This window comes from Ostrinia nubilalis, chromosome 3, assembly GCF_963855985.1.
Source record: "Ostrinia nubilalis chromosome 3, ilOstNubi1.1, whole genome shotgun sequence".
Classification (NCBI taxonomy): Eukaryota; Metazoa; Arthropoda; class Insecta; order Lepidoptera; family Crambidae; genus Ostrinia; species Ostrinia nubilalis.
In genome coordinates this window covers 13,777,876-13,802,459 of record NC_087090.1, presented here as the reverse complement: position 1 = coordinate 13,802,459, position 24,584 = coordinate 13,777,876, and the positions used below count along the sequence as shown (strand labels likewise).

Below are 24,584 nucleotides of genomic sequence, written 5' to 3'. Positions count from 1 at the left end.
CGTGGAAACATGCTGCCGAGCCACCTCAAACTCAACTCGGCTTTAACTTGTCGGTTAGTCGGCGGCATGACCAGAGACCAAAGAGCCTTCTGCCAGGAGTTGCCAGACGCCGTCTCCATAGCCTTCGAGGGTCTACAGCTGGCGGTCAAGGAGTGCCAGCACCAGTTCAGGTGGCATAGATGGAACTGCTCCAGCTTGGCTGTGAAGAGTTCAAACCCGCATTCTAGTGCTATTATGAAAAGAGGTAAGTTTTTAAACGTATAACCAAATAGATAATTTGACACCAATCCCCAATAATTCGAAATCACAACTTTTCTAAAAAGACACTTCATTCTGGTCTTAAAAACATAATTAATTGTAAATTACCTTTAAATAACGATTTTTGGTCGCATTGTAATTAAAAAAAGTAGTTTATTTGAGTAGACTGGTAGAGAATGCCACCAGGCATTAAGCTCGCCACGCAAATAAATGTCATCAATGTTCACAAAAGAATAAAAAGTCCTGAAAAAAACCAGAACCATATCTAGATCCAGAAGAAATAAGGTTTTATGCAGTACAATATTCAGTTATATTGAGTACGTTGTAGATCTCTAGTAAAATTTATTATGGCATTTTACCATCTGTAAACTACTAAGTCTCCAATACAAAAGTGCCATTTTCTTTAAAACTTGAACACAAAACCCATACAGTAGTGTGACTATAATCTGTGATCTATTGCCCTCTTGTCCTCTGTGACAGCCGCCATCTTTGTCCTGTGACGTCCCATCACCTCGGACATTAGGGCGTGATCATGCTTGAAACTAATTTTAATCCTAATTATAAGAACTTGTAGTTACTTTTTCGATCTGCCTTCTTTTCTATGTTTATTGTCATTCTTTTGGTTTTTTTTTTTTTTTCATAACTTTTTGGTGGCCAGTTTGTACTGGCAATACTACCAATAACAATACAAATACAAATACTACAATGCAATCTTGAATCAACCTACTTTCTGACTGATATAGGTATGAGTACTTCGGAGAGTATGTTAGTTTCTGGAAGCTAATAAAATTAAAGAAGATAAAAGAACTCCATATAGTAGATTTAGATGCCAATGAATGACACTAGATTATAACACGGCATTGAATTTGGCATAGCGATCAGTCAAATTCTTTTTTTTAGTCGCTATTTCATTACAAAACTCTCTGTTTTGTCGAAGGCTGGATTTAATTCTTCTAAGTACTACTTTTTTATTTAATTTAGGCGTATATATTCACTCAAACTTTAAATGTGAAGCCATCCTAAGCCCGACATTTAGAACAAAACCCGTCGCCTAGTGATGGAGGTCCAATAGACCAACAACTTTATTTCTAAGTGGACAGAACTAATAATAACATTTTCATTGAACACGCGCAGTACAAACAAATTCATTTGCCGCACAAAGCGATTTGATATACACACCGTTGTCGATGACGTTTAATTAAATTTCAATGATTATCTGTTTGTTTAAGCACCAAAAGTTCAGTGGTCAATGACACTAAGGCCCATAAATAAGTTAAGTAAATTAATTGTTTAGGCTCGTATTAGGTATTAAAATTTACTATTAATAAACTAAATTCTTAACTATGTCAGTAAATACCGGTAGGTAATGTCAAAATTAATGCTGTTCTGTTTAAAGCATTTACTCATTCCACATAAAATATTCCAATGCTCAGTGCTAACATTTTTATATTTTTCCCTCGCATAAAAGGTGTCGTATCATAAACATAAGTATTTAAGAAAACTTAATTGTAATTCCAGTTTTCGACCCGGTCAGTCCATAATTACATTCCCGACTCGCCAAACAAAACTTCAGAAGTTATAAACACCAGAATTTATGGAGCTTTGTCACTAATTGACCAATATACCGATTCGAAACGTAGGTGGTAGCAATCAGGCATCCCATCGAATCTTGCGCATTGCCGAGAACATCATACATTAAAATAAACGTAGCTAACCCTTCAAACGCATCGCGATCAGACATTACAATCCGAATTTATTACGACGAAAAATTATTCACGCGCATTAAACCTCGCCGGACGCTGCGATGCATTATTCTTAATATATGTATTTACTGGATGTCTCTCGCCTTTATGCCAGTGTCTGTGGTGTGAAAAGGCTTTGTCGACCTTATTTTTTCCACAATCATCGCACACGTTGACTTGGAAATTTACGAGCATGGATGATGGGAGACAACAAATAATAAGGCTCTTGGTGGCCAGGTGGCCGCTCCCTCGCTCCTGATTTCACGCTACGTGTGGGTCCGCCCCGCCCTCCCCCAGCCCCTCAGACCTCACCAATTAATATCTTAACTGAAATTGCTGGCCCTTAGGTCCCATCGGAGATACTCGATTTTCTACACGCCCTTTTATAGCTGCACGCATTTTAATAACAATTTGAAATTCTCTATCCAGACCTGCATATTACATTCCCAGTAATTTAAAAAGTCTTACTGCTGAATGTTATTGAGACATAAAACTTAATTGTTCATCGAAGCACGAATCGAGATGGACCACTCTTAAGCGCGATCCGTTTATTAGTATTGGTAATATTCCGTAACGACACCTTCCGGCCCTTCAGCGACACGACTCTGTTTAAATTGAAAAATTGTGAAAAAACAGCGTAACTAAACACTTAAACATCTTTCTTAACTTGCCCATTGTTGGGGTCCCGAATTGAAACGCCGACGGGGGAATGAAAGGAAAAAACGCCGAAGAACAAATCGAGAGGCTTTTAAATAGGATAATAGCGATCGATGATCGAAGAAGAAAGATAATAATGATTCCGGACCGTTCGTTTTTTTGTCTGAATAGATACATCGATGAAAGAGCGCTGTGGACGGATGGCATTCTGGATAGATCACGGAATTTGTTCCGCTTCCCTGAGATCCTCCACACGTTGTTAGCGTTCTTGTTGTACGTGACGAGGGGACAATACTCTTGCAGGTCTGTCAAAATTTAATGACCTTTGTGAGGCTAATGAGTCCATTGTGAGAAAAAAGTTTCATAGGCGTCGGGTTAATCGCCGGCGATGGTTAGATTAGCGAGGAGACGCGTCATGTGTCGCTCGCGTCACGTGAGAGAATGGCCGTCGGGGCAGGCAGGGTGGCGCGCATGCGTCGATACGAATCTTGCGCGGGCGCACGTGACATGAATTCACGAGCCGACGTGTCATAAAAAAGTGACATTTATTGGCGTTTTATATCAACAACGTGCTCCAGGAGACGGAGTGCCGGCGACAAAGTGCTTATGATGCTGCAAAAACGGTGTTCGTTGTTATTATGACGCGTTTTATCTCCCGGAGTGTCGTGGGAACATCGTTTGGCGGTGAGACGTCTTCATTCTCAGCAGCTTCGTGCAAATTTTTTGCTACCCTTATCGATTTTGTGCATCATAATTGTGGGTCGGAAGAAAGCTCAAATTTTGACGGGGTCCAGCAGTTTAGTTGAATTAACACGGCGTCTTCGCTGACCCAAAATAACAGTTTCTTAAAAAAATAAACGTGTCGAAATGTCTCAATGCACTGCTCCTCAACCCTCTAATGGCCGCGATAACATCTTCCTCGGTGCGTTACCGAATCGTGCTCCTTCAGATGCCTCTAAACTGTGAGAAAAAACACACAAAGGGCGCGATAAAAACTTGAATTTGTCCAAAGTTGCCGGTTTTAGACGTGACATCGAGTGGCTTTTTGGGCCTTTTGTTCCCGTCGGATTATGAGACGGCATTTACGGGTTAATTAACTCGAGAGGTATGTTAGTGATGTTGCGGATTTTCGAAACAATATTTTAATGGAGCGATGATTCTGCTTAAATTCTTATAATCGATTGGAAATATTATTCTAAAATAAATAAACGCACTTTTTCTTATAGAAAATCGTTTTTTTCTTATCATAAGGGTTTTTGGATTTAATTTTGCATCACGAGTAAAATACTATTTTTTCCAATCAATGAATACTTAACTAAACTAAATCAAACCACTTCATTTTAGCCAAGGTAGATAACGGGTAAAAGCGAATATAGTACCATATATACTTCACTTACTTATTCCTAGCAGGACTCATGATTCATGAAAAAACATAGTGAGAACAACATAGTCTACGTCAATAGGCTTCTGAAATTTTGTAACAATATGTTGGTTTATCTCAGTAGTCTTATATCTACTCATATTACATGTATCTGTTACTGTAAAAGCTCGAATTGCAGTAAATCCTAAGATATTCCAGTAAAACCTAAGATCTACCAATTCCTAATGGTAAATGTCCCAAAAGGTTTGCGATTCGAACTCTTACCACCATTTCGTTGGTAAATCTTAGGATTTACATTAATGGCACGGTAAATGTTGAAAAACAAATCAAGCATTTTTGACAGGTAACAATCGGTCTTATCTACGCATTACACGAGCGCAGCCTTTTTGTATTGTTTAAATGTACGAACAATTTAAGAACTAAAAAGAGAGACCACGGCATCACTTTTCATTATAATACAATTAAACAAACCATTATGTCACTGCCTTGTTTTTTCTTTAGCAACGTAAGATCATGTCATATAAAATACTAGCTTTTGCCCGCGGCTTCACCCGCGTGAAATTTAATTTGTCACAGATCGCCATAAATTTATAGCCTATATGTTGTTCTGGGTTATAAACAATAATACTGTAAAGTTTCATCAAAATCAGTTCAGCAGTTTTTGCTTGAAAAGAGTAACAAACATCCACACAAACTTTCGCGTTTATAATATTAGTAGGATGCATGCAGTACAAAATTTCAGTGTCCTAGATAGGCTAGATATGATATTTACAGGTATGCGCTACTATCAATGCTGGGTTATTATAATTCCGATTTTTTCCACTTCACATTTCGTCCATGCCATGGACGATAACTACTTAATTAAAAGTTCTGTAAAATTTTACGAAACCAACATCGTTGGTAATGAGTCAGAAGGAATAAAAAAAGGAAACAGTAAAAATGTGAACACCAAAACACAAGAAAAAGAAATGATTGCAAATAATTTAAATAAGTTGCTATTAGTTTGTCCTTATTACTATCATATAATACCTTTATAATACTATGTACCTGTTTTGTGTAATAGTTGATGAAAGTAAGTAATTAAGAATTAGTCATTGTTTTATTCCTAAAACCAACATCTACCAGCTGACAGAGGTAAAACCTAGCATATACTGAATTCGAATGGTAAAAGCTCGAAAAAATCGTCGTATTTTCAGAAATACTTACATTTACAAACTCATGTCGGTAAATCCTAAGACTTACACTTAAATCTTAAGATTAACCGTAGTTCGAGCTTTTACAGTAACATATCTATAAAAATCATAGACATAGATACAGACAATTTGATGCCTATATTAGTTGGTCAATTCACAACTTTACCATCTATATTATGCGCGAACTTTACGACCGAATAGAATGATTTTAAAAAGATTTCACCGTACCATGTTAATTTCGGTCATCACATTTTAACCCAATCAGCTTATTTCCTGGAATATTTAAAATGCCTTAACGGGTGTTAAATTTGTCATGGATGACGTCACGGGGCTATCGCTCGCTATTACCGATTCGCAACACGGACTGGAGCGGGCTTAATATGCGGATTCCTGCTACCAAAAATAATTTTAAAACGAAAACCGACGGTCAAAGTCTTATGTGGGTCACGATAATTACTTTTACAGAATATATTTTATTTTATGTAATTTTGGTTTTTAAAAAGTAACCCTTCGTGCAGACAGTAGACGTTCAAAATAGTTGCGAAATTGCTTTTACCTAGTAGATTCTGATGGTCTTTTGTTTTTATCAAGGTTTATTAGCCATGCTAGGTTTGTTTGAAGTTTTAATTTATAGTTCAAGTGTGAGGTGTTCGAATGTGGAATACTAAGCAGAGGCAACTTGTAGAGAGCTCTAGATGTGTGGCGACTCTTCCAACCCTGATCAGCAGAAGTTTGACGTTTGATTTTAACGTCACCTCCCTAGGGGTGAAGTTACAAGAGCAGAAATGCTGCAAGTTGGAGATGTAGGTAAACTATAATGGGTATTTTAGGACCCCTTACCTAAACTACTATGCATATTCTGGGGCCTTACGGATTCACCTCTCTCTACACAAATAACCTCGGCTGGTCATATCTATGTCGCTACGCTCGCTACCTTTTATACCTACGTTTTTGTTACGATTACACACGAGTAAAAAAAAGGTTACTCTGAACATAATTATCATAGGACACTGAACACATACTGCTTACTCGTCATCACTCTCATTTTTTCTCAGAGGTATTAGAAGGAAATCGCAACTACACGGCTGGGGATGAAGACTGGTGAGTGAACCGTTTAGACAGGCGCTTAAACAATGTCACATTGATCAAACGTAGATATTTTATTCTCACAGCCACCTGCCTTTGTTCTTTAAGAGTATTGCTTCGACTGCTCTTCAAAACCAGGTCTTGCATTTGCAGCATCAAGATCCATTCAATGAAAAGTAAAGAAATCGTTGCTATAATATGTTGGCTGAAGAGCGATGCCCACTCATTAAAACCGATCGCTTTTTGTTTCCATCTCATTGTAGGCAGCCGCAAAAACAAGTAACGTTCAACCCAATTACTTATAGCTGTCCATCAGGCAGCACTGGGACAGCGACACGACAGCAGCGCCACCTCGCTTCCACGAAACGCGGATTAAAATGGCGAATCTCCATGAGCCGTATACGGTCGGCGCCGGGGCACAAAAACTCTATCGCTTAAGTAAACACAAATTTCAATTATCATTAAACGTTTTATTTCATCTTCGGTTTATATGCGCGCGCCCTGGTTGGCATGCGCATACGGTTTTTCCTGCGCGCCGCGGTGGTCGCTTTTTCGGTGTTGTGTAACATTGTTTTTGAGCACTCGCTGATCACGCATCGGTCGTCGATTCATGATTGCGCAATGGACAGCTTTTTGAGTTCTAGGGGTCCGTGGTCGAGAAGGCAAGAGGACTTACATTACAAGATACAATGGCAGATTTCCCTCAAAGAGTACCTTCCTATCTCTATCGATTGATTAAAAAAATCTATCTTACAACTAACGCCATTTTAATTCCACTGAAACTTAACTGAAGCTTTTCTGTCATAAACTTATTACAAATAAATATTGCTATTCAAAAGTTCAAGTAGAAGTTCCATTGCAAATTGCAAAGAGTGCAATGGTGACTGGTAAATAAGAGAGTTCAACTTCAGTGGTAAACATAGGTAGATAAATAGGAAAGTTTAACTCCAGAACGACTTCGGTTCGATTTGCAGAGTGGACACAATTTGGCAAATGCAAGCCTAGATTACGACATAGACTTTAGTTAGGTATTGTCACTGACTCACTCCCTCACTCATCATGAAATCTCAGAATCCACAAGCCTAGCACTTGTCTTAAATTTTGCATGGGGGTTCCTTTTAGAACATAGGTGCTTATTAAGACGGGATTTTGCAAAATTCAACCCTAAAGGGGGTAAAACGGGGTCCACGCGTACGAAGTCGCGGGCGGCCGCTAGTTCCTATTTGCATGGCCCCTATTGATAGATGGTAGAGTTGGAGAGGTCTGCCATCTGGCGTGGATTTATAGCTATCCAGCTGATGCAAACTGCAGATGATGATTATACAGACCCTACGGAACTTAACCCCGAAACCGCTAGATACGAATCTGATACATAAAATCATTTTTTCACGCTCGTTCTCGCTTCGAGCACCACTCGTAAATCCGGCGCCAAAATGAATGAACACACGACGAGTTTTTCCACAAAATGAGTGCAAATTCACCGCATATATTCATATTGTTACTGTAATGATTGCTAAACAGGGCTTAATGGGTTATTTATCCGAATGAGTAACGGGGCGACGGGGCTTTCATTAAGGGATCCATTCCCGGTAAGTGCGAGGCCGGGGAAAAAATGTAATTAATTTACATTGTATGGAATTAATCAGTTTTTACTTTGGCAGTTGAAAGTTAGCTGCTTGTGTTAACTCAGCATTAAACTTGTTAAAATTGTTATTTATTTTGAGTTTATTATTATTAAAATACTTAATTAAAGGCTATTAGAGTTATTAATGAAAAAAACCCTTTGAGTTGTAATAATCGTAAAATTATTAGTAGGTACCTAGTAAGTATAATAACATAGACAATAGAAAAAAAAAACCTTCTTACAAGCCACCAGTAGTCCCAGACAACTTTCATATGTTTAAACAATCACAAAAGAAACTGAAAACAAAAAATAGAAGTAGCAACATTGTGTACAGCGTGAAATTAACTTAAATCAGCTCATAAAATGTGCACGCGCAGTACATCTTCGTAACCGAAGCACTTGTATCCGAAATAATTACATGTCATGCATTATTAAAACAAACACGCAAAAAATACACGGACAAGTGTAAGAGAAGAATTTAAAATCTGTCACCGGACAAAATTCGGAGCATTTCGGAGGAAAAAGTCGAAGGGAATAATCGGAATTGATTTAAGTAGATTATCGGGGGGAGAAGCGAGTTTGGACTTTATTGAAGGACAATTTAAGCACATGATAAAGCTTATCATTTGGTTTAGGAAAGATCCAGTCATTAAAAGATTCATAATGTTTAGTAATGTATTGAAATCGGGAAATATGGAAGTATACGCTTTTTGTTGCTTTATTCATCTACCTCCTTACGAGGGTTAGTTAAGAAATATAGCTATTAAGTATACGTTATTATAAACGTTTATTACGTATATTTTATCTCTCTATCTATTAAACATTCCAATACTCTCAATGTAGCTTGTGTACAGGCTTCAAAAACTACCAGTCTTCAGCATTATTGATTACTGTAAAGAAAACTTAAGAACTTTGAACTTACATTATTCTAATTTCCACTAAAATTGTAGATTAAGATATGCTTCAAATCTTTGTTCAGATTCATTTAAGGGAATGACCTCAAACATAGTTCCAATCACCGTCCCACTTGCCAAAAGACCCCAATAACTTATTCTTTACCATTTTAGAAGCAAACAGAGCTCTGTGGCATAATCCGGCTATAACAGTTAACCGAACATAGCCAGCCGAACATAACTCGGAATCATCAAAATCGATCACCAGAGCGTTCCATAAATCGTGACGTATCGATCCTATCGCGACTCCTCACATCGACAAATATAAATTTGTCACTGGCCAGGAAAAAGCGCGTGCAGCGGGCAAAGTTTATAAATAAACAATAACACGGCCGTATACGGAGCGGACACCGTAACATTCATCAACCCGCCGTTTTCAATCCAGAATGGCAGACATAGGAACGAGGTGCGTTTACACGGTGCGACTGTAGCAATTTTGATCAATAAGGGATCAACGTTGTGTAAGCTGAATGAGCTGTTTTCAATCAGAAACTTATAATAGATGTCTTTAAATAGAGTTGACGTTATAAATCTCACACGACGATAATAATTACACAAGTATTATAAACACATTGCCAATAAGTTGGCGATCAGTAACAAAATAAACTTGATTAGCGCCATAATTCAATTTGGAGGTCAATAAAACTCTTAGCTTAAAATAAATGCAATTATTAAATAAATCACTACCTCACAAAAACTCTATTGACGATGACTCAATTCTATTACACAGAATCGTTTAAACATCGCATAGTATAAAAACCGCGATGCTGTATGAATTCGTCTGGGGAACGATCTCTTCAGGCAGATAATGCTTGATTTATAATGATTATCATTTTATTAAACGTGAGTCATCCTAAATCATGCCTCGACTTTTTGCCAGGTTTGATGACCCACAACCGCGTCATTAAGACGCTTAATAACGTAAATAAATAATGCAACGAGCCCCAATGATGTAGGCCAGCCTCGCAATACCACAAGATATAATAAGCGTTAATAAAATGGAATAATGACAGTGCATACAATTGGCAACCTTCTAAAGTATAACATAATGGGCGACGGACAACAATAGCCTGTATTCGTGAGACAACTAAACTTATAGTCGAGTGCACGTTTATGTGCAGTGGTGGGCATTCGTTGTATTTGGAGGTACGTACCTACTACAGGATACACATGGTCATCACAGCATATCAGACTTCATAATCATGTTACAAAATAGAATCTAATACTAATACATAAAATGCCACAGTATTTACTTCAGGTCATTCACGTCAGGCTGACTTTGCCTAATTACCTACCTAATACGAGTATGTCTCTACCAAGTCAAATAATTACATAATTGAATGTCTAAAAACGTTTACTTACTGTAAATTAGGTTAATCATCTGGAAAATCAGGTAAAAACTAAATTATTTCTTTTATTCAATTTATTGTAGAGTGACAAACGTAGTACTTTCCAAGACATACTAGCTATTCTTTCATACATTTAGGTACCTAGCAGGTACAACTTAGAAGGAAAAAAATTAAAATAATCAAACCCTAATTAACAAAAGCATTTACATTGAATATTATCGACGATGGTCTTCATTCTTTAGTAACATCTAAAACCATAAAATGAGGTCAAACAAGAACCTTGTCCCTCCGAATAAAAACGCCATTATTTAATAAACTCTATCTCCCAGTGTCAATTAGGATCACTCTACAGATCCACTGCCGCCCGATAGCGCCCATCTCCGATTAATCACATCGAATTAATTTATTCGATTCACTCGATTCAGTTATCGAGATATTCGGATGGATGTGAGAACTTTCGGCCGATAAAGTAAAAGTTACGTGACCCAGATGTTTGGTATGGCTGCTCGAGTTGAAAAGTCAAGTTTTTTTTTAATTACATATGTACCTACTGTTTTATAAAATTGAATTATACAAAGAAGCTACTATTTACAGGTTATTACTACCTTTGTCTCCATTTTTTTTTTACTCGCAACTATTGCCGCCATGTTAGGTTAAAATTAGGTAATATAGGCTACAATTTGAACATTCTGCAGTAAAGAAACGGTTAAACCAATTAAATTATGTTATCCTAACTTCCTAAGGCTATTATCATATTTTTATGACACCAAAGTCACCCTTGTAAGTTATTTTTAAATGCACACAAATAAACAATGATGCAGACAAATCAGCGGAAAATATTTTAATTTGTTTATTAATTATATTATTACTTCAATTAACTAAAATTGCACTAAAAGCCTTGTTAAAAGATAAAAGCATAAAAATCAGACGCCAAATCGCGTAGCAGGTGGCTAGACCTTCAGACATTAATTGACCATTAAAAGGGTATTGTAAGGCTTAGTTCTCACTGCAGGCATAAATCTATTTTACATTTGGTAACATTGAATATGAAGACCTATTTCACAACTGGAAACTTTTATTTCATAAGTGACGATTGCGCAACCAAAAAGCCAATTGGAATCCGATGGCTTTTTTCCGATTTGAAAAGTTTTATTATTATTTATTAGACCATGGAATGGCATTGCAGTTTTGGTTAGTTAGTCAAATTCATAATCTTTTTTATTTCAAGTAAATAATGAGCTTTTGGTCAAAGATGCAAAAAAAAAAAGTCTTTTGCCATGAAAAAGCCTTTGAGAAAGCTCGTTCGTTTCAACCAAATGACGTTCACGGACAAGCATCCCCCAAGGATTTCCACAACGACCAGTCCTGCGCGACTTTGAGAAAGCTCATTCGCTGAAAAATATATTAAACTTTAAGCTTCCTTTAAAGATGTATCCTTAACACCAGTTAGTGACTACTGAGCTTTATACGCCAACTAAATGCCTATTCACGTTAACACAATGAAATAGCCAGAATAGCACATTACTAACCCTTTCAGAGCTACAACCGAACACAATTAAAGACTGCCCGACCTAACTCAAATGCAAATCGCAATCAAGCCTTATAAGGTAAAAAGATTACATTGTCCAGGGCCAATAGCTTATCTTCCCATCGTGAATGTATTCAGTACTTAATTTATTGCAATAAAATAGATAAATGTACTGTACGACGTTCCGGATTTCTATAAGTCGAGACGGAGTTATGCCGGTACCAATTTACGTATGACAGGAGAGTCCCTGCGATTCGATCTGAATGTCTGCATACCATTGCTGGTTTTATAAGGAGACTTTATAAGCTTCTGGAATTAAAACAGCATTGGATGAGCTAAAGAGTTGGTAGTGATTTGAATCAAAGTATGCCAAGTCCTGCCAACGCGCATTCAAACATTGGTTGAATAAACTAAAAAGAAAGTTATGGATGGGGCTCTGTTTATATCCAGTTGCAAATATGGTGTGTTTGAGCTTTAATGATTTAATCTTCGGTATTCCTCTAACACCGCGCGTGATGGTAATATTTCATTTAGTATTTCGTATGGAGCAAACGCGTACGTACAGCCAGTAGTGAAGCAAGTAAATCAATATTTTGAAATATCTATTAGCACATCTACTCGACTTTAGTTTATGTTATAAGGCAGATTAAACTGAACGATAAGTATTTACACTATTTTGTGTTTGTTGACTATAACTGTAAATAGGTATAGTTTTGAAGTTTTGTTCCTATTTTCATAATTTGTATCTACTTCAACAATCCATTCAAATCTTTGATTAATAATTTTATCTTTACACACTTTACGGTAATCAATAAGTATGAAAGCAAACATTACTCCCGCTAGCTGTTTGTCAGTAGCTTCCATCTGTTTGAAATTCTCTTAGGCTGGGTTGCACCATCTTATTTTAACTTTGACAAACATCAAAAATCTGTCAAACTCCATACAAAAAGCACCGGTTATCGCTATAGTTACGGTCAAAGTTAGGTAGTGCAACTCAGCCTTAGCTGTTTGAGATTCCATTCTACATAATATTCCTAACATATGTCATGTTTCCAAGAAACTAGTTCGTTTACATAACCGTACATAATGTTGGTAATTATCTACATCCCTTGAACGAGGCTCTAGGAATTGGCTCTAGTTAGTGCACCCGTTTCCATTTCCTTGCCGGTGGTAATGAATGCCATTTTGTACTTACGCCAATTAGTACGAGAATGTAAGAGATTTAAATACCATATATTGGCATGTAAAAGAGCGTTTTTAAGGTCAAGTTGCAGGAGCAAATTACTTTTACTTAACGGACGGAGTTAAAGTATTATTATTAGTCAGACAGAATGTTTAAAACACAGTATTTTGTAAATATCTAAAATGCGCTTCAGTCCGAGATCCCCTAGGTATAAAAATAGAGCCTGAAAGTAGCATTATGTAACATGTTCAAACGTTTGCAAATGATACGCTCAGAAAAATCTTAATTACTCGTACTCATACCGCCTACAGGATATATTTCAGAGAGACCATCGGGAATCCCACATTTTTTCAATCGTTACTGTTCGTAGTAGTTGTGAACTGTGATGTTGAGGGCGGATGGCGCTCGCCTCACGATACGATGCTCCCCTTAGCTAGACAAAATTTATTCTAAATGTGATTGCCACCATCATCTTTCTCTGGTAAATTGGAGAGAGTCGTTTTCCTGTAGTAGAGACAAAATTATCTGATGATGATGATGATTGTCCCCAGGTTTCCGCGAGTCAGCGTTCCTTTACGCCCTCACAGCCGCCAGCGTAGCCCATGCTATAGCCCGCGCGTGCGCACAGGGCCGGCTCCTCTCTTGCGGCTGCGACCCTCTAGGGTACAGAGCCTCCCATGATCCAAGAGGGAGGGCGCGTCCCAACAAGTGGGAATGGAGCGGCTGTTCCCACAACCTGGCCTATGGCATCGAGTTCTCCAGGAAGTTCCTGGATGTGAGGGAGCAGGTGGACGATCTGCAGTCGAAGATCAATGTACATAACAACAACGCTGGGAGATCGGTAAGTTCTTTTGTTTGTCTTTTGTGTTGTGTTTGCTATGTGCAGATAATCTTCTAAGTTGGGTAGAAAAGGCAGAGCTCCATGCCTCAAACTCAAATCTTTATTAGTTTTCTAGGCCCTTTTCAGGGATAAGGTATACACATCCCAATTATATCTTGCTAGAAAACTGATGAGGAGCGGAAGGTGAGCTTTAGTGACTCTATTTTCCTAACTCTTGAACTTACCTACAAAAAAGTTTGTCTCAAGGATGGGTATTCATTGTAAAATGTAATTAGACAACGCCTATCTAACAAGCAGTGTGTTTCAATGACGGAAATCAGTAGTAAAAATAAAGCCTGCCACTGCGGTGCTACGAATTTTGCTAGTACATTGGTAAAAAGTCAATGTTACTCTAGATACATGAGTGTCTTTTTTTCTTCTTTTTTTTAACTCTTGGAATAAGTATACATTTTTGACTCTTGGAAAATACATGGTCATGTATATTAGTGTGTATTAACTTTTGACTCTTGGAAAATCCTACCAAACATACTCGTAGAAACACACGTGAAATCTAAGCTAGGGGCTCAAACAAAGCTTTTGTCATACCAATTGCATAATTTGAATGGCGTCACATCTTTGATGATGAATTCAAGGGCACTGCACACTCAAAAGATCACTACACTGATGGCCCTTCAATTTACCTCGTTAGCGAATGCATAACCCATGTTTGATCAACAAAAGGGTGCATTTTAATTCGTTTAGGAATGTAGGGGGATGCAATCATAACATGCCAGACAGATTATTCAATGAAATGGTGGAATGTGATTTTAATTTTGAATTTGAAGGGTTGTTTTAAATCGTTTTGAAGGGAATTGTAGAAATTAATTCATAAATCGAGTCCTAGAAATGTTTAAAAGCAAATCTGTAAATGACTGAAACCTCAAAAGAGGCTCAAATCATAAAAACAAAACCAAACCTAATGACCCTAATTTCTTAACCAAAACAATGTGACACGTAACTTATTTTACAATTTTAACTTAACAACCACAATATTCTGCGTCCAATTTGCGTTGGTCCCTGGAATTTCTTTAACAGTCACACAATTGAGGTAACGACACCTATTGTGGGGATCGCCATAGAATAGTCGGTTCGAGGGCAAATTACATAGATGTCTAAATTGGTCTGGCGAGGCGTCAAAAGTGGTACGAGTCCAGCTTATTTCGTTCAATTTGGAGAGCGGGAGAGGTGGGCGTGGTTACCCGTAACCATGTGGGTGGTCGCGGTTATGCCGACATGTGCCTATAAATACTACGTTATATGGCCCAGGCACGCGGTTAGGACGATCACACCCCGTTTTATGTGCTATAAAGTAGATATCGCATGGCACCGCGTCAGCTTCGAATAATACATAAAATTCAAGAACACAATTTTATTGGAGGTGATGAGGCGAAATTAACATACCAATATGAAGGAATTCGTTAATTTTCACGATATTTTTAGTCAAGATCAATATGATTACGTACTTTATTTTAATACCCAAAGGACTACAGCAAAGGGACAATTAAATTGTATTTATGAGACTGCTGTGAGTATCGCTAATGTGAATTTAAACGAGAGCTTACGCGTCGTGTAAACATGTCCGGAGCAGTGATATGTCGCTTGATCTAACACTAGTAGACACGACGACCATTAGACACGCCGGGCGAAGGGATTACTCCTAAATAATTTAATAGGCCCCTTCTACCCAATAATAAACATGTCAGGCAAGCGTTAAATACTACATGCCCAAAGTAGAGCCACTGCTATCTAAACGAACATCACGTGAATCTAATCTCTAACACATTGTGTTAAGTCGAACATTTGTGTGTGTTGACAGCAAAACAGTTTTGTCGACAATATTAAATTGGTGTTCGTAACCAAATCTGACGTTAAGGCGGCATTCCACGTCTCTCAGTTACTTATTATCCGGATTTACGATTTAATACAATTTACGTTTTTTTATAATACAAACACGACGTGTAGGTACAAATTATTTAATTTGTAATTTGTTATACGGCGGTAGTCGGCTTAATTTATTTGGCCCACCAGTCGCGCGACGTTTATAGCGAACTAATAAGACTATTTTCTAACTTAACGACATTTGACTTGTGACTTTATTGGAATGCATGACCAAAACCAAATCTCAGCTCGTTTATGGGTGGCTCTTAAAATATAGTTGACATATTAATTAATATAGTACCCATAGTAGGTATTGTATAAGCATAGGATTGCAAATTGCTATAAAAAAAGAAAATAGAGAAAAATGACGGAATCCAACTTTTTTACAGTGATATACAAGTTGCACAAATCGAGTATTGTGAAACAATCAAATATTGAAGAATTCAGTCCAATATCGCCTGAATTTTCATTTGGTGATTTACACTAACATTGATTTCTTTATTTCGGTATAATTAGCACCTAGCTAATAATTTTTCCTCTAAACAACTAACACTGAAAAAGCCTAATTATTCTATACAATATTTTTCAGTTCTGTTTTGAACAAGCAGATGATTTTCCGCAAGTTTTCAGTCACCAGAGCAGAAGTAGAATGAGACAATGATTCAATAATATTATTTCACCTGTAAATATTTCTGATTTTGATAAACAATTGTGAATCTTATGTAAATCACGGAAATGAAATACTGTTTTCTTGTTGTATTTCCATTTGTGATTTCAAATTTTTCATGGATGACATTTCGTTTTTCATTGAAATTTAAAAAACACACATGAAAGATTCCCCCTGTACCTATATGCATTGTTGTCTTTTTAAACAACGAATCTATTAATTTATACTAATTAGCTGTTAAAAAGGTCAAGTTTTAATGACTTTAGTAGACGGAAGCGTTAATAGTCTAATAACATGGTATATTTATAAAGTTAACAGTTCACCTACTTAGTTATTAATTTTAACGAATTAACAACCTTTAATTTTATGTTAATTGACTTTGCTTCGGTAGCATAATGCGAAACACCATTTCAATTTTGACATAATTTATTAACTACAAATAGTTAGGATATGACAGTTTACGACCCAGCCTGTGGTCTATAAAATGTTTAGTAAAGCTTAAATATTATTTTTTACAATGTTGCCTTTTATGGCTAGATATCTGTTTAGTATAATTTATTTCCATTGAGTTGTCATCTAGATTTTTATGGCGAAACTATAATTGAATTATGTTTTTGTTAGTGTCCAAAAGGATATTTTTGGACTTAATTTAGTCTTCAATATGGTTTACTGGGTGGGAGTCACGGTGTAGCCAATTAAGAGTGAGTGATAGGAACGAGTAGAAACTAGTAGATAATGAAAATAGTCATGCCAAGATGTCCTATCGTGCGTGAACGATTCTTTTTATCGTGACACCAATAGATTTTTTTAAAACCAAATTATGACGATTAAAGTTTACTCCCCTTAAATCGATATAATGACACGAAACGTCAACTTCGTGCTTTTGAAGGCCTTGGGACCTGATTACTCATTTCCGTGTGTTCTCTAAACCGCCCCATAGTTAAGGAAATTCAGTACTAGCATTGGAAAACCACTCTATGTCTATTTTCGAATAAAATGAAGAGGCACACACTTATTAAAAACATTTCAAAATGCATCATAATGAAGACATTACTTACTACATCGTAGATGCCAGTTTAATCCGATAAATCATTTTTAATACACCAACGTAAGAGTTGTGCAACCAAATCGAGTGGTATTCCTTTCATCCGACTCTACCTTTAAGAAGCACCTCACAGCCCAGTCCATTAACTGCACCTCAGGCGAGAACAAAAGTATAAAAATGGACCGAATATTTACATCAAATATTTAATACTACCATGACCTCACGCGGCTCAGCAAATTGAACTATTCCCAGCCCGGTGGTCTGGACCCCACGCTTGTCCATTGTTCCGGCGATCTCCCATTTTGTTTGTGGCCACATAATTAACAGCCGCCCAGTGAGATCTCTGTTAGACACGCTCGGTTATAATAACCCCCGCGATGATATTTTTATTAATGTCAAAATAAAGTCGGCCTCGTTCACACCGTGGCGCGCGGCCGCAAAAAATTGGTGGCGAGCCGTAAATTCAAGCGGAGGTCGGGTCTGAGTTGTCATTAAGGTAATAAACATTCCTAGTGAGTTTGGTATCCTACTAAGTAAGGTATAACACGGGACTATTCCCACCTCTCGTTCCCACCACTGCAACTCCTGTGTAGCCAGGATCTACAGCTTGACCGCCACAAAAACCCAACCAATGAAGGTCAAGTTTGTCCCGGGGGAAAGTTAAACTGTCATTGGACCCGCAACGAAATTAATCAGAAGAACATAGGAGGAGTTCGAAGGTATATCGTTTAAGTAAGGTATAGCCATAACTGGTTGACTCTACAGTAACAAGTAAATAATTTCACTGTTTATTTAGCATTATCTCAGCTAGAAACCCTCTCTTGTACACCAAACAAGACAAACAATTGCCTACAGAAAATACAATAACTTGCAACAGTATAAAATTATGGCTCACTTTGCTACGTAAGCTCTTGTTGCGCTTCTTTACAAAAAGATATCAAAGGAAAACAAATAATAGTATTTTAAATAAATACTCTGAAAGGGTGCCAAACTGACACTGAAAAGGCAATAGGTACTAATGAAGAATTCTAATTTGAAATAGTGCACACATCTAATACACATTCCTTTCTAAATAATGACGCGCATCTTTCGTGTTGAATAATAGCTTCCACTTCTTAATCGCATATTAATTCATCACCCTAAAACGTCTTTTATTCGTCTTAACGTTCCGAACGTTCGCATCGAATGTAAAAAGTTTACAACGGTGTGAGTTCGTCCCGCAGCGGGCTATAAAAGACTCGCGGGCCGACCTACACAAGAAATTAGGTACCACATTAGAGAGCCGAGGTGATAATTACGTTACAAAAAACCGACTCGATGAGTTAATATTTTGTTATGTCCCGATGACTCTCCGATATCGATATAAATATACTTTTGTTGCTATTATTTTTTCCTCCCGATTACGTCAGGCCGAGAACATTAATCGATGAATTCTGATCTTTGTGTCTCGATGAATGCGCAAGAGCATATTAAGAATGGGTATTAATCAGTAATTATAGTTATTTTATTAAATGTGGACGGGGATTTTATTTATTGCGGCATTAAAGCTTTTGAGAGCGATGAAGTCGTAAGCTTTTTTATTTATGTGAGCTTACAAATTACAACTTAACTTCGAGCTAATTTAATTTCAAAATATTGTTATCTTGTTTATTTTTTACAGAGAAACTGAATAAAGCAATTTATTGAGGAAATAAACTTACGTAGTTGCTAAATCCTATGCTTCGTAAAGTGTACTAACTCCGTTAATCTTCTACGAGTTAAATGAAGCAATATGGAGGCATCAAACTATTCAATTAAAGCTAAAATTGATCGTAAACAATCAAGTGCATTGAAGAATATAAGCCACAGAACGAGTTTACGCAACTGTCGGAATTCCTTCGCACTGTGGACTGTGGTGGCCAAAAAGCTGGATAAAGTCGGATATTTCTGATTTCTGATGATACGAAAACAAAATTGGTAGAGCTTTTTGAACGGCTAAAAGGATTTTTTTCTTAACAAGATTAAATGTGTTGATAGATAGAACTCAATTTTAATGATTTTAAGATCTCATTGATTCTCTTGAAGATATGAATGGTAGAGATTAGGTACTGTATCTACATTCCAATCCTTGCCACTGGATCTTTTTTAAATCTTGAAGCTAGTGAATTAAGTTTAAAAACATGGATTGAAGGATTTAAGAGTTACAGTTAACATTTGTGTTATGAAATTAATGTATTTGAAATAATTCTTAATTCCAAAATCTTTTATTCCACTTTTGTCAAGTCCATGATCACCCTTGATCCATGATCGCATTAATCATGGCCACCCTACCGGCCAGATGCGCGCGCGCCGTGTGCGGTTCGCCTAATAGCTAATTGTGGGCTGGATTAGCCACGCTCGTCGCGGGCCCATTAGTGTTGCTCACCGAACGTTAATTGATCCATGTTGGCTCTACAGTTTTAGCAGTAAACTTACGAAACGCACCTGGGAAGGATTAAACAATTTGATTGGAGATTTCTAAGGCTTTCCGTTAATTGTAGATTTGCTAACTTTTAGTCTCGTTTAGAGTAGGCGCACACCGTTGATTTTTCGTCGGCCGATAGTTTTTAATCGGGCAGTTGATCCGTATGGGCATGTATGGGAGTGCGCACACTACGCCGATTCGATTTGGCCGATTCTTCATACAATTTAAAATCAGGCACATTTATCAGCCAACTAAAAATCAACGGTGTGCGCCTACTCTTACACTCTACACCTACATACAGGTTCACTGTAAAAGTTAATATCCTATACTAGATCATCCGATTTCATCATCAGTGTGCCTACCATGAGTTTACGTTAGGTGAGCTCGCTAGCGAATACGTCAAAAAATTATATGAAGATTTTATTTCTTGAAAGTAGCCGCTAGGGGCGCTGCACAATATGTCATACATTTAAATGTCATTTTTTTACGCAGTCGCTAGCGAGCACACCTAACGTAAACTCATGGTAGGCACACAGGTCATTCAGTCTCCACTGTTGAATGACCCTTTCTAATTTACCAGAAGCAAATGAAGAATTTATCCTACACTTCTCACCATACTATTTACCTGGTGCGATTTTGCAACAAAAATGCCAGCCTTTATGGTGTCAACTGTATCTGTCACCGCCACTATGACATCATGTTTAGTCTACCCATAAAACTAACAAGTCTAATCACTCCACTCCTAGTAAACAAACACTGGCATGGCCAATGACGAATCATTGACAGATCAACGCAAACACCGCACTTGACTACGTACTTGTGTCTTTCTCATGGGTAGAGAATCAAAACAATAAATAAATACGTAACAGACAATACACCAACCGTTATGGTTTGAAGTAAGGAACTATAAACCAAAACTTCGCGTGCGACTTCTTTCTAACGCACAAGAAATTAAGGATCTTTCATCATTCAGACAACTTTTGTGCAATAAAAATGCGAGTTAGCAGAGATCAGTCTCATTATTTAAATGTGATCTCGTAATCTCAACTAGTATAAAAGTATTATATTTACCCAATCTTTCCTCCATCAAGCTGACTTATTGCAGCATTTACAAGCCACATGATTCAGACACTTAAATTAACTTGCTACCTTGAAACCTGCAATTAGCCACCGCCATCAAGACGTGTCGCATCTCTCACCTACTCAAACCTTTCCCAAGCCAACGAGGCCCGCATTCACGAGATAGTCCCAAGAGGCATAGTAGGTGGCGCCACATTAAAAGCCTTCCACGTTGCGAGCCTGCTCGAGGCCCCATATTAGTCGGCCGTATTTCACGAACCGACGGTCGAGGTGAGAACATAATAAGCGGTTCGGGTCCATTTTTAATATTCCGGCTTCATTACACGTATTACCAACGTCTTGGGTGGCGAATTCTATCGCGAACGCTCTTAATACCGGGTTATTAAGGCTGCCCGGGCGCAGGGGCGGGCCGAACCGCCGATTTATTTGAATTTTTGCCCCGACTCAATTTGGGAAATTGTTCAGCCGGCGGCATTCGCGAAATTAAGACGTCAGCGTGATTGCAGCAAGGCGTTTCATTATGTAAATGTTACGAGCTAGCCGGTGGGTGGCGTTATTATGCCCAATGCGGTCACGTATCAGGACAATTCTGATTTATTATTTTGTAAGGCTTTGAAATATGTCGGCCGCGGACTCCTCGGTTGAGAGTGTAACAGATTACGTCGATTACTTTTATGGTAATGCTCGTCTGAGTGTGCGATTATGACGCTGAAGCCACAGTTTTTCTGGATGTATTGTTGTGATGATAGAACACGACTGCGCCATTTGGTCTGAATTATTTTTTACGATCGCCGATGTGCGTAAAATCGTAATGCCGTAGTGGCTCTTAAATGTAGTTCAAGAACGTTATTATGATCGAGAAGAACATTATGACCGATGTGAACGTTATGATTTTAAACTTTAAGAAAATGATACGTTAAGATACACAGCACACTGGATAAGGCCAACGATACACTTTCAGGGGTCACTTTAGCATACCATTCAACTTTATTACTTGAATCTACTTGATGTCCTCATCCCATTCATATTCTCTCGTAGATCCTGTCATCGCAGATGGAGGTGCGCTGCAAGTGTCACGGTCTGTCGGGCAGCTGTCAACTCCGGACCTGCTGGAGAGCCACTCCTGACTTCAGGGTCGTCGCGTCTACTATAAAGAGGCAGTATAGAAAGGTAGGCTTTTTAAAAAGAGTTCGTCATTTTATTGCATAAATCACATACTTATATTCCCGAACCAGGAGACCCCTTAATAATGGAAATTGGCTAGGACAAAGAAGAAGACTAAAGGCCTATTCAGACCTAAGCGGTATTCGCTACCGTCTGCAGCAGAGAAAACCCAGTGGGTATGCGGTAATAATACTGTTCAGACCTAAGCGGTATTCGCTACCGTCTGCAGCAGAGAAAACCGCTCTAGCCGCGGTACTTGATACTAAATAGGTACCTGAGCGAAACCCGCGTGGTATGTACCTCTACCCACAGCGGCAGCGAATATCGCTCAGGTTTGAATAGGCCTTAATATTCCCGTTAACCCCTCCAGCTAAGCTAAGGCTGAGTTGCACCACCTAATTTGACAGTAACTATAACACTATCCGGTGTATTTTGTTTGGAGTTTGACAGATTTTTGACGTTTGTCAAGTTAAAGTAAGATGGTGCCACCCTAATTTTGTTATAGATACTATTGTAAACTCTTGATAGAGGCTGACAATGGTGCCTGAATTTCGAGCTGCTTCTTCTTAGAACTGGCCCATTTACTGTCCCAAAGCAATGGTAGAGTTAGAGTAATACGGAAGTGAAAAAGTGCCTATTTGCATTGCTCCAATAGGTAAAAAGAACTGTATAAAATAGTAGAGTATTATTATTTACTAACCTTTTTTATGTTAAAGGCTCTCATGGTGGCTCAAGAGGAACTCAACAATGGATTGTCAGTGCTCAGAGGCCGACCTCGAGGGAGGAGGAAGAGCAGAGCAAAGCCAGCGCCGAAGACTAGCTTACTGTTCTTTGAAAAGTAAGTATTATATTTATATCACTTAAAAACTTTTGAATTGCCGTTTTTTTGTAAAACATGACAACTAAACAAAGAAGTTTTAGCAGAAGTTTCGTCTCATGACTCAGCAAAAATAATTCCATTAAAATTACTGTTGGTTTAAATGGTTCTACATCGAAATATAGCTCTACAAACCTTAACTCAGAAAGATCAATCAAGTAACCTAGCTCTTTTTGACCCTGTCCATTGTCGACAGTCTTGTGATGAAGATGAAAAAGAACAGGTGTAGCGCGTCAATCAATAAAACCTAATAAATACACACCTGAATTCCCATCTTACCTTTCAGATCCCCAAGTTTCTGCGACGCGGATCCAAAGACCGATTCAGCGGGCACATCAGGTCGGGTCTGCCGTATGGGCAGGACCTCTCGTGCTGGTTCCTGCGACCTCCTCTGCTGCGGACGAGGACACGCACTCCTGAGGAAGTCCAGCATCAAACCCTGTAACTGCACCTTCCACTGGTGCTGCAGGGTCGACTGCCAGAGGTGTAAAGACGAGAAGTGGATTGCGGTCTGTAAATAGGCTGATTGATGCATTGGATGAGAAAATGTTATCTAAAAGGGAATATACAGTTTCTAAAAGTTCGACCTCTCAAAGAAGAACTGAAATCTAACTAGAAATAAGAAAGATCAAGGGTTTTTTTATCTGGAATTAATGACGTCACATAACACGCTTCCATACTATGCCATATGGGGCAAGACCTCTCGCGCCGGTTCTTGCGACCTCCTCTGCTGTGGGCGAGGACACGCACTCCTGAGGAAGTCCAGCATTAAACCCTGCAACTGTACCTTCCACTGGTGCTGCAGGGTCAACTGTCAGAGGTGTAAAGACGAGAAGTGGATCGCGGTGTGTAAATAGGCTGATTGATAGGCATTGGATGAGAAAATGTTCTCGAAAAGGGAATATTATTATTATGCATGTTTCATTTTTTGATCCTAAAAAGAAATACTGAAAATGAAGTAGAAACGCCATGGATGGAATTAGCTGAGCGTGATGTCATGTCACATAAACACAACCCCTACTACTATACTACTAACTAACTAGTAAGTATGGGACGATTAGTGTTGTTTTAACGTGAAACATAAAGTCATGAGATTATAAAAGATACTCCATCTTAACAGTCAGTGGAGATTTAAAAAAAGAAAAACCATTCAGGGTTTGTAAGTTTTTAAAGGAGTCATAAAAATTGTATATTCCCTATTTTGACAGTAGATTATTTGGAAAAAGGTGGTGATGAAATTCTGAAGGCAATACGAGAATGGAATGGTAGAGGTTTCTTTGAATGACTCTACAAAAGAATGTTTAACCAAATCTATTATTATCTAATACTCCTATTGCCATTTGCTTAGACAAATTGTATAAAAGTAACGTAGGTTAGTTGGATATTGACGATCAGTATTAATGTTAAGCAAAAATACTTATAGGCCAGTAGAATTAAACACAAAAATTGATTAAATCGGAAATAATTCCTACAAAAGATTTTTTTGCTTTAATGGCTTCATTGGTTGCCCATTAAGACTCTCCTAAGTTTTCGACTTCGACGGAGTTGTGCTTAAGTGGTGGGGGCCCCCGAAAGGGGCGTTTTTTCGGTTTTCCG

The 24,584-nt window shown here is 38.0% G+C and overlaps 1 protein-coding gene across 1 annotated transcript; it reads left to right on the top strand.

The window, feature by feature from the left end:
* On the top strand, window positions 1–23,597 carry LOC135088018 (protein Wnt-10a). The gene is made up of 5 exons (XM_063982900.1): window positions 1–244; window positions 13,506–13,795; window positions 21,986–22,117; window positions 22,828–22,949; window positions 23,275–23,597. The coding sequence occupies exons 1-5, from the start codon at window positions 10–12 to the stop codon at window positions 23,507–23,509; spliced, it is 1,014 nt and encodes a 337-aa protein (XP_063838970.1). The 5' UTR covers window positions 1–9; the 3' UTR covers window positions 23,510–23,597.
* The last annotated feature ends 987 nt before the right edge of the window (window positions 23,598–24,584 follow it).

Excerpts from the sequence above, each read along its gene's own strand:
- LOC135088018 (XM_063982900.1), top strand. The coding sequence starts at position 10 with ATGCTGCCGAGCCACCTCAAACTCAACTCGGCTTTAACTTGTCGGTTA. Across the intron at positions 13,796-21,985 it reads ACAACAACGCTGGGAGATCG|ATCCTGTCATCGCAGATGGA; the intron begins GTAAGTTCTTTT and ends ATTCTCTCGTAG. Across the intron at positions 22,118-22,827 it reads TAAAGAGGCAGTATAGAAAG|GCTCTCATGGTGGCTCAAGA; the intron begins GTAGGCTTTTTA and ends TTTATGTTAAAG.